Source organism: Etheostoma cragini, chromosome 12 (assembly GCF_013103735.1).
Source record: "Etheostoma cragini isolate CJK2018 chromosome 12, CSU_Ecrag_1.0, whole genome shotgun sequence".
NCBI lineage: Eukaryota > Metazoa > Chordata > Actinopteri > Perciformes > Percidae > Etheostoma > Etheostoma cragini.
Genome location: NC_048418.1, coordinates 290,961 through 301,635, shown reverse-complemented (window position 1 = coordinate 301,635; position 10,675 = coordinate 290,961). Strand labels below are relative to the sequence as shown.

Here is a 10,675-nt window from a genome sequence, read left to right as displayed (position 1 = left end):
GATGAGAGGATAAATGACAACGGACACTCCTCTAATACATGGGAAGATGCACATCTGCTAATTAACATCTACAGCAACAACACAAATCTCTAAAACATCTAAATATTCAATCTGAGTTGGCGCATAGATGCATATGTATATATTTATAATGTAATATTTCCCCTTTTGGAAATGACAGTGACAAATTAACATTTACAGCAAAGAAATAGATATAAAAATATACAAAATACATAAAAATACATAAAAAATAACATTTAAAGCAAAATATGATTTGAAAAATTATAAATAATAAGCAGGATTTCTTGCCTTAGTTTCTGTCACCAGACGAGTGGCAGTGTGAATAACCAGGGGATCAATAAGCTTTATTTCAGCAGTGGGACCAGACTCACTGTTGACTCTGGTGAGATTCATATTTTTATGATTTAATATTTACAAATGTTATGATTCAGAGTTTGAATTGTTAGTTTTTTATAGATAAGATGTGTAACATACTGCAGTGCTGCACTAAATATCCTTCATTTATTCTAAATGCATTCTACTCTTTATTCACAAAACACAACTACATTTTAGCCAATATATGTAGATATAGATTCATATTTAACTACATATGTGGCCTAGAATACAATGAAACACGACATTAGGCAAGTGGAAAAACTGGTTTAGTCTATTATTTGTATTATTATTTATTAGGTCGTATGTATAAAGTATTATTTATTAGGTTCCTCTGTATGAAGTATTAGGTTCCTAGGTATGAAGTATTATTTATTAGGTTCCTATGTATGAGGTATTAGGTTCCTAGGTATTGAGTATTAAGTATTAGGTTCCTAGGTATTAGGTTCCTAGGTATGAAGTATTATTTATTAGATTCCTATGTATTGAGTATTAAGTATTAGGTTCCTAGGTATGGAGTATTATTTATTAGGTTCCTACGTATTAAGTATTAAGTATTAGGTTCCTAGGTATTAGGTTCCTATGTATGGAGTATTGAGTATTAGTTCCCAGGTATTAGGTTCCTATGTATGGAGTATTAAGTATTAGTTCCCAGGTATTAGGAGGGTGATTGTTATTGCACATTGGCCTATTGCACAAGTTAATAACATACTGCTATATATTACACAATGCCCCATTTTATTAGTTTCTTTATTGGACGGATAATCCTTTTAAAGTGATCTAGAAATGACTCTGGAGACTACAGGGTCCAGGTCTGGGTTTCTGTGTGAGGATTTCTCAGAGTGTGACGAACTCTGCAGCATCCAAACTCATCTTTGGGTCTGGCATCACGCTCACAGTCGTCTCCAGTAAGTAATATGAGATATATTACAAAATCTATACCTGGAGTTGTACTGACATCCAGTTCTTTTTTCTAAATTCGCAGACACAGGATTGATGAAGTATGACGATTAGACACAAAATCTTCTGATGCCTCTGTGCATCTTTTATTACTCACATGTCTGACATTAGTTCAGCTGGATGTCATTTTTCTACAAATATCTGCAGGAATTGAGAATCGAATGATGTTATTTAGTGTAATGGTTTCACCTCACATCATAATTTGCAAATAGAAATGTCTATTTTGCTGTAATTAGTGTATCTTGGTAATGAAAGAGTCCACGTAGTTATTGTTGAGCTCAGGTCGTCTGTGTGACTGTCGGAGGAGACCGGAGGCTCATTTTGGGAAAAGGGACCAGACTAAAAGTAGATAGCAGTGAGTATTACAAACAGTATTACATAGCATTACATACAGTATTACATAGCATTACAAACCGTATTACATACCCATTACATACTTTATAATAGTACATATCTGATTCATTTGAAGCATTATATAAAAAGCTTTTTACACAATTCATGTGATTATGGGGCAGTAGAAGCCACATAAAGCAAAATGTGATTTCAACATGCACTTAAAAGCCATTAATATGTGTAACAGAACCCTGTAATCATACAGTTATGTACAGTCCGCCAGTAAAAATACAAACTAAGCGTCACACGCACACAAATGTTCAAAAAAGTTGGAAAAACGATTTAATAACACGGGAAAAAGTCAATTGAAGCGATTCAAACTGCAAATATGACAACATTGTGGAAAAAATGGTACTAAAAAAGAAATGTCATGCAAAAGCAACCCTCACATGTTTCATAATATACCAAATTAAAATTACACTAAGATGTAATAGTTTAAAGGAATTTTAACTCATACCTCCCTGTTGAAAAGGCAGATATTAAAGAGACATTTCTGGGTTTTATTCATCGATATTAGATCATTTTAATTGGAGATTCCATTATTTTGACCCAGCTCTACTCCAGAGCAACTATCTTTTTGAATTAGGTTACAAAATAAGAGTGAGTTAAAGTATATACACTACCGGTCAAAAGTTTGGGGTCACTTAGAAATTTCCATTGCACTCCATTGTAGACGGAACACCAGCTGAGATCAGTTGCATTGTTTTTTTAACCAGGGCAGCAGTTTTCAGATTACATTATGTGCTTACATAATTGCAAAAGGGTTCTCCAATGTTTTTCTAGTTAGTTTTTTTTTTAAGGATATCAGATTAGTAAACATATTGTGCCTTTGGAACGTTGAAAGAATGGTTGTGGATAAGGGGCAATGTAGATATTACATTAAAGATCTGCCACCCACTCAGATCAGCTGGTATTCTGTCTATAACGGAGTGGTATGGAAATTTGTAAGTGGCCCCAAACTTTTGACCGGTAGTGTATATATATATATCACGCAGTCTGATGCTTTGTTGCCTTTTTTTGGTTTTAATGTGGTGAAAATTCTTCTGGTGAAAACTCTGCTCACCTCAGAGCTGGTGGGAGTTTTATGTAGCTGGACTCTTACTGTGTGAATGGCTTTGGCAACAAGATCATCTTTGGTTCTGGCTCAAAACTCACCGTTGAGTTGAGTAAGTTCCTTTATTCTGTTCATTTAACTCTGATTTGGTTCTACATCGACAACTTTAGGATGGTACACTCCCTTCCACGCCTGGAATCGGGACATTTCTTGCCCTTTGTATTCTTTCATATACACGTTCACGTACTAATTTCATGTTTTTAGTCATATGTGAACATGTGACTACATATGTGATGTACATATGACTATAGCAGTTGTTATTTTCAAAAATACAAAAACTTACAAAGACATAAACAAAAGTCCATCCACTTACAAACTAAAGAAAACCCATCTTAAATAAAAGTATGTTTAAAAAAAAAAGCCAATATAGGTTGTCTTGGTGACCAGTGGCAACTAACTCAAATTAGATCTGCAAAATGACTTGGCAAGGTATCCTTACAGGGACGTTATGTATATTAATGAGAGTACATGTGATCCTTTCAAGGGGAATCCATGAATCCCACTTCCGACTTTTATAAGAAACATCTTTAGGAAGTTTCTCAAATTCTCAAACATCCCAACATGGTTGTTGTCATCTTTAAATGGAAATCCTTTCAAGCTAAAGGAGTATTTTCCCGTCTTTCAAAGTCTTGATGAGGAACTCGTTGCTGGGGTTGATCTCAGGGTTTACGCGCCTGGCGTTCTCGTTGTGTGACTAACTTTGGAAACTCCAAACTCGTCTTTGGTTCTGGGATGAAACTCAAAGTTGAATCAAGTAAGATATTTTATTAGTTTGCAAGAAATGATGGTTAATGTAACGTAACTCACCACACTCTGTGTGTAATTGTTATTGTTTCATTTCTAAAAAACAACATTGTTGTTGATGCATTTCTTGAATATTTGAGTTAGTGGTACTCATGTGTAATCTCAATGACTTTCAGCCAGTGAAGTTAATTTTGTTAGTGTTCTCAGTGTTCTGCTCTAACACAACAAACTGCTGGTTGAGCTTAAAACAGATGAAAGGGAACCATTTTTCTTTTACTAGAAAAATATAACGTTGAACGTGTTGTTTTCTGCTGATATTTAGTTTCAACTAACACAAAAATCTCGGAGTGTCTTCTGCAATGTGATACTTGCGCCAGTTAATATTGAAATGGTGATAAAGATTTACTGTGCATATACTGTGCAGTCTTAGAAGTCAATAGTGTCCAAAGGTCGTCATTAACCCTCGGCTCAAATCTGACCCCTTTAAAAAATGTCTATATCTGAAATATGAGTTTCTTTTTAACCATATTACCATAAAAATGGATTCCTTCCAATGCTCTTTGGAAATACAACTGATCACTTTCATATATCTGATCTTAACAATTAGTCAAAACAATTCATAATTTCTATATTTTTACCTCTAATATTAGGTATATATTATGTAAAAAGTCCGAAAAATTGACAAAACATTTTGTCCGTTTTTTAACCCGGGAGGACAACACAAGGGTTAAAAACAGCAAAAATAAGACTGTCCCCGTCAACCCTAAGGTTCCTTTGAATGGATGAATTGATACTATAAATAAAATTAAAAGTGAATTTGATTTGGTTTCTTTGCTAAATAATGTAAGTGAGCAAAAGAGATTGAACGATAAAAGCCTGGCTCCTAATGTGGAGACGTCTTCGTTGGTCTCGGGGTTTATGACGTTGGGTTTCTTACTGTGTGACTGGAAACTCCAACGCTAAGCTCGTCTTTGGGTCTGGAACCAACGTTGTAGTTGGGTCAGGTACGATGCTTTCTTCCTTTGTAACAACTAAATGATGATTTAACATGACTCAGCTTTTTATACCTGGTTCTATGGTTTAGGAAATGTTAACGAGCAGATTCATAATAAATATCAGCCCGTGTAGTTGTGCGCCAAACTAAAAACATAGAAACTTGTTTTTCAAACTGCAATCATACTCGACACTCAAAGCAGAATTTGGCAGATTTGGAAAATTAAATAAAGGGACAAAAAACACGGTTAAAAAGCATCAACAACAGTGTTGATTTTCAGGAAGATGACACAAGTTTTAACTGAATGAAGTTGTAGGTTTTCTCTTTAAGATTTCTGAGTGCTATTCGTTTATTATCTACACTAGCTTTTCCAATGTTTTACACAGAAATGTAATAATAATGTTTCTACCAGAAGTTCCAAAGAAACTCACTAAAAAGCCCATTATCTAATGCTGAACAGACATTTTTCAGGCAATTGTCTTTTTTTTTACAGTTCTTTACTGTCTCTGATCTAATAATAGGGGTCCAACTTAATGTGAAATTGCATTTTTATTAAAAAAAAACACATCTTCTTGAGGAAACACCTTATACCACCCGCCAAATAAGTTCACCAGAGTTGTCCACAAAGCTAGAGACAACACTGCCATGGACAAAAGCAATCTAGCATCTCCTGATTGAAAAAGACTAAATGTTATTACAATAACACAAACGAGAGATTGCACCTTTTATATCTGAGTATCGAAAACTAGTAGCTAGAAAACCCCAAAAGCCAAAGCTGGAGCTCGGGTTTTTGTCTCGTGGCTGAGAACTGTGTGACTGACTCTGGACTCAGAAAGCTCCACTTTGGAAGAGGAACCAAACTAGTTATTGAACCCAGTGAGTCAAAAACCTTTAATTATCTATAATATAATCTATATATTTATCTATATCTTTTAGCAACGATTGTTCCAAACAGATTTCCCTTCACATTGACAAACCACAATCAACAAAATCCCCTTAATCTTGCGGATTTTGTCTTAAACTTTCAAATGTAAGTATTTTATAACTGCGATATTAAAAAGAAGCCTATCATCATATCTTATTAGGGTGTAAAGAAGCCTATCATCATATATTATTGGGGTATAAAGAAGCTTATCATCAGCATATGACTTCTCCAAAGTTTTCATTGGACGTTTCTGAAGCAAAACCAAAAATTTACCAAAAATAAATACATAAAAACGTGTAGTTGTGAAGTATAAGAGTTTGTAAAGGAGGTTCTGAGTTATTGATTAGCCTTCCTGAGCTGTGTGACTGCCAGCGGTTTCCAAAAGCTCCAGTTTGGATCAGGAATTAAACTCCTCGTCCACGGCTGTGAGTAAAATCTGTTTTTATTTATTTCGTCCTTTAAATCTTATGAGAACAAGAAGTTCATTGTTGGAGGAACCGTTTACGAAGCTTTCAGTTTGTTGTCTTGTAGAAAAATCCGAAAAAAGCAATGATTTCAATACATGTTCATCAGTCCTTTTTATATGTAAATATTAACAAATACACGTGTTCATCAGGTTCACATTTTCAAATTTGAACATGAATCTACAAAAAGATCACATTTCACTTCATTTAACAGAACCAACAAATCTACAATTCCTCCAACAGAACTGATTCAACACTTCTTCATTTCACTATCATGTAAAGACGTGAAAAATCACATAAATTGTATTTATTTTTAATTTTTAATTGAAATTGTAAATTTAGCTGCTCATTATTCAACAGGAATGTTATGCATCCGTTTGTAAAAAAGGAACCAATCTTAGCCCTAAGTCATATAAAAACAACATTTAAGGCTTGTGTTGGTCTGATGAGGGTCCAAAAATAGAGTTTTAATACTAAATGCAAATTATTTCATTCACTTTTCACCCTAATGTAGCTGAAGCTTTAAAAGACGGTTGTAATAATCCAAATAAAGCATTTGGTTCCTCAGTGTATTTGCGCTGCAGCGTGACACTGTGTGAATTACGCAGCCGACAAACTGTTTTTTGGATCTGGCACGAAGCTGATAGTTCACACCAGTAAGTCTCTTCATACACTACATTTATACGTATATCTGACCCTAATCACTGCAGTACAACAAGTACAAGTTATAACATGCACTGTAGTAAATTTAACGTCAAATTTAGAGTAACCTACTAGTTCCTGTAAATTCTTTTTACAGTAAAGGCACAAAAGGTACTTAATTTACAGTATTTTATGTATTCATCGTAAAATACAAACAATTAAACAGAACACAAGATACAAAAGTAAAAATACATTAGTTTATATATATAAATAGTCCATTATATATATCATAAGATATATAACGTTGATTTAAAAGCTCAATAAAAGTGCCGATTTTAATTTTGATGGGAAGACAACACATATATATCATATATCATTATATTACAATTCTCAGTGTTGTTTTTAATATTTCGGGGGGGGGGGGCGACCCTGCGATTTCTGCCTATGACAACAGATTATAACTCGTTGTTATTTGTAAAAATACAAAAGAAACAGTGCAGCGAAGGTTTCTGTAACGGGGTTAGTTCCTGTGTGAATAACAACAACTTCAAGATCTTCTTTGGGTCTGGAACCAGAGTGGTAGTCCTGCCACGTAAGTGTGTTCGTTATTCAAAAGTTAGAAAGATTACATGAAGCGTAACGCAGCACGGTTCTTTTCTGGGTTAAAAAGCTAATTCAAGGACGTTCTGTTGTTGCAGAATGACCTAGCTGGTATTAATATCTAACATTAATATCTTATAAGCGTCAACATTACTTTATTCAGTGCTGTGATTGCAATACCTTCTCATGTTAGTTAATTCAAACACTTGAACAACAGGTTAAATGAATGAAAAGGTAAAAGTCTTGTTCGCTCGTCAGTTTTTGCTGCCAGATAAGTCGTTGTGTGAACGACAACATCCGGACTACATTTGGATCTGGAGTTGAAGTTGTTATTCAGACGAGTAAGTGTTACACTGTATTTTAGTTGTAACTGAACTCATATTTACATATACATATACACGCATATATTTGGGGGTCGGCCGTAGCTCTGTCCATAGGGAGTGTGGACTGGTAGCGCAAGAGACAAATTTAGCGCTGGAACAAAACTAGCTATAAATGACGGAAACTAAATAAAACTACCAAAAGAAGCCGTCTTGGTTCATCTTTCCACTGTTCCAACAATCACCACTCTGGTCTGGTCGGAATAAACTCTGAATTCACCCATTTACATGTGGAGATATGCGGCTCTATACACACTAAAAGTAGTGATTATTTACATGGAGTCTGGTGGAGATATGCTGCTTTATACACGCTAAAAGTAGTGATTATTTACATGGAGTCTGGTGGAGATATGCTGCTCTATACACGCTAAAAGTAGTGATTATTTACATGGAGTCTGGTGGGTTTGGTGATGGTTATTTCTGTTTCATGTTAAACTAAAAGGATCTTACTTTTTAACTAAAAGGTTTATCTCTGTAGGGATCCAACCCATACTGTTGTCACACACTTAATAATAATAATAATAAGAAGAATAAGAATAATTAAGAATAATAATCTGAGTGTGCCAGTGGTGGAGAGTTCGCAGCCTTTTTAGAGTGTGTGTCATTCACAGTGTGTCTGTGAGTGACGATTGCTCTTGTTTCTTCATCTGTTCCATCATGATCACACACATCGAACAAAGCGAGTAGAAAAACCTCGTTAGTGATGTTGAGCATTATCTTTTGTGTTTATGAGTTATCCTTTTGTGTTTTTCAGCTGAGGATCTCCAGCCGTCCTACTACAAACTGGTAGATGAAAATACAAACGAAACGGCCTGTCTGGCCACTTCGTTCACCAGAAGCCGAAAAGCAGAGTTGGATTATCCGAATCTCTTCAACAACAAGACACCAGCGGTCCGGCCATCAGACGACTCGCTCTACAGCCAGGTGGCCTTCTTATCTGATGCGTATCAAGTGCAGCAATGTGGCAAAGGTAAGTGGGAACTGTCTAGTTAATTCATTTTTATCATAAAAGTACAGAATCAGGCTTGCAACTGATTATGGAAAATAGATAAGATAAATCTTTACTCATCCCACAGTGGGAAATCCCCTCGTTACAGCAGCAGTTTTACAGTAAAAAGCAAAAAAAACACGTTAACACACAAATAGACAAACAACAGACAATGTGCAAAAGATACAGTAGTAAAAGTAGTAAATACGGGTAGTAAAGTAGTAAATAAGGGTAGTAAAGTAGTAAATAAGGGTAGTAAATTAACCAAATGGAAGAGTAAATCAATATCTTTATTGTAAAACGTCCTTGTCCCCCCCCCCCCATTCACTGTCAATACTAATAATCACCTGTTTGTCTGATTTCTTCCAGCGGAGAATGGATCTTTACCTAAGACCTGTAAGGACGAACTGACACCAGGTTGGTACTAATCTAACTGAACAGCTTTAAGACTCCTGATGATGATGATGAAGATGATGATGAAGATGATGATGAAGATGATGATGATGATGATGATGATGTGTCTGCAGATCCCAGGATGAACTTCGTGGCTCTGATGGTCCTTGGCCTCAGGTTGCTCTTCCTGAAGACCGTGGTCTTCAACGTCCTGCTGACGGTGCGGCTGTGGATCAGTCAGTGTGAGTACACAACTACACACTCTCTACCCAGTTATTACATCTAATATATATATTTATACTGTATATCCTATAACAACTCAATTATAACTACCCAAAATAACATGATTGATTCCACCCAACGCTCTTTGCCAAGTACAAATCTCTACTTTCATTAATTTTGGGTCTTATTCAATTTTATAGCATTGTAAAACAAATGGAAGTGTTTTTGAAATAGTAGTAGTATTATATGTATGTATGTATATATAAAGTAGTATTGGTATTAAATATAAATAGTATTGAGTAAAAGTTGACATATTCCAGTCTGTGATTATCATCAACATCCATTCCTTTAATTTTAGTCTCAATAATTCCTAATTTCTGCTTTTCTAACTCAAACATTAGGTATAATTTCCTATAAATGAGATTTATTGACCATAAATTCAAAAAATAACTAAAACTAAAGTTATTAAGTTAGTGTTAGGTAGAAAACTACAAAGTTCTAGCTGGAAAAAGAACAACCTGTGTCTTTAGATATGTTATGGTCCTGACCTGGGACCTGGGACCTGGGACCCGGGACCCGGAACCAGGGACCTGGGACCCGGGACCTGGGACCTGGGACCTGGGACCCGGAACCAGGGACCTGGGACCAGGGACCAGGGACCTGGGGCTGTCAAAGTAACCCTTTATCAACATCTGGGTCTCTGGGGGTGTCACCTTCATTAAAAAGCCTTTCCTGTTTTATTTTGTAGGACGCCTGCAGACCTTGGGCGGAGGAAGATGGCGGAGGAGGATGACGGGTCACATGACCACTTCCTGTTCACGTGAATGAATCGTCGCCCGGCTTCATCTCTTCGTCTCTTTCATGTATAATATCAGCAGCTTTATTGTTTTGAGCGGCGCTGCTTCCTGTCCTGCTGATGTAGATATCACTTCCTGTTGATTTAACGCTGTGTTTGATGTGATGATTCCTGCTAATGAAATATAAAACAACAAATTATAAATAAAGACGACACACTGGAAAACTGCTGTGGTTTTGATTCATACTTCCTGTTTTAGTCCTGTATGAAGAACCTGAAAGGAAAACTACAGTAAAAGTACAAGTATCGCACCAGACAATAACTTTGGTAGAAGTTAGTCACCTGTTAGAGTTCCTGACGTGTCGGATACTTCCTGACGGCTACTGAAGCGTCAAAAAACAGTTTTGGGGAAGACACCAACACCATCATTTTTCTATTTGGACTTTTTGGGCTATTTTACTTTTGTCAACTCTTCTTTCAGACTGTTGGGAATTAAAACATCCCAAAGTCACATTTAGGTCTTTATTTTACTGTACTTTGTGTGTTTGCAGCTGACATTCAGCACCAGTCAGCGTTAGATAATGCCTCATTAGCTTGTCTTAATATATAATTTCAGAAAACTTTAAATCCAAAAAGATATGTCTTAATGTAAGTAATTAACTGGGGGGGG

General features: G+C 35.8%; 1 protein-coding gene across 1 annotated transcript in view; it reads left to right on the top strand.

Moving 5' to 3' along the window:
• The window catches only part of LOC117953919 (M1-specific T cell receptor alpha chain-like), a 47,185-nt gene extending 36,961 nt beyond the window's left edge, over nucleotides 1-10,224 (top strand). The window contains exons 2-5 of the mRNA XM_034887352.1: nucleotides 8,361-8,576; nucleotides 8,964-9,011; nucleotides 9,122-9,229; nucleotides 9,958-10,224. Of these exons, the coding sequence (XP_034743243.1) occupies nucleotides 8,361-8,576; nucleotides 8,964-9,011; nucleotides 9,122-9,229; nucleotides 9,958-9,959 (374 nt within the window). The 3' untranslated portion in view covers nucleotides 9,960-10,224. The remainder of the gene's footprint in view (nucleotides 1-8,360; nucleotides 8,577-8,963; nucleotides 9,012-9,121; nucleotides 9,230-9,957) is intronic.
• Nucleotides 10,225-10,675: the final 451 nt, after the last annotated feature.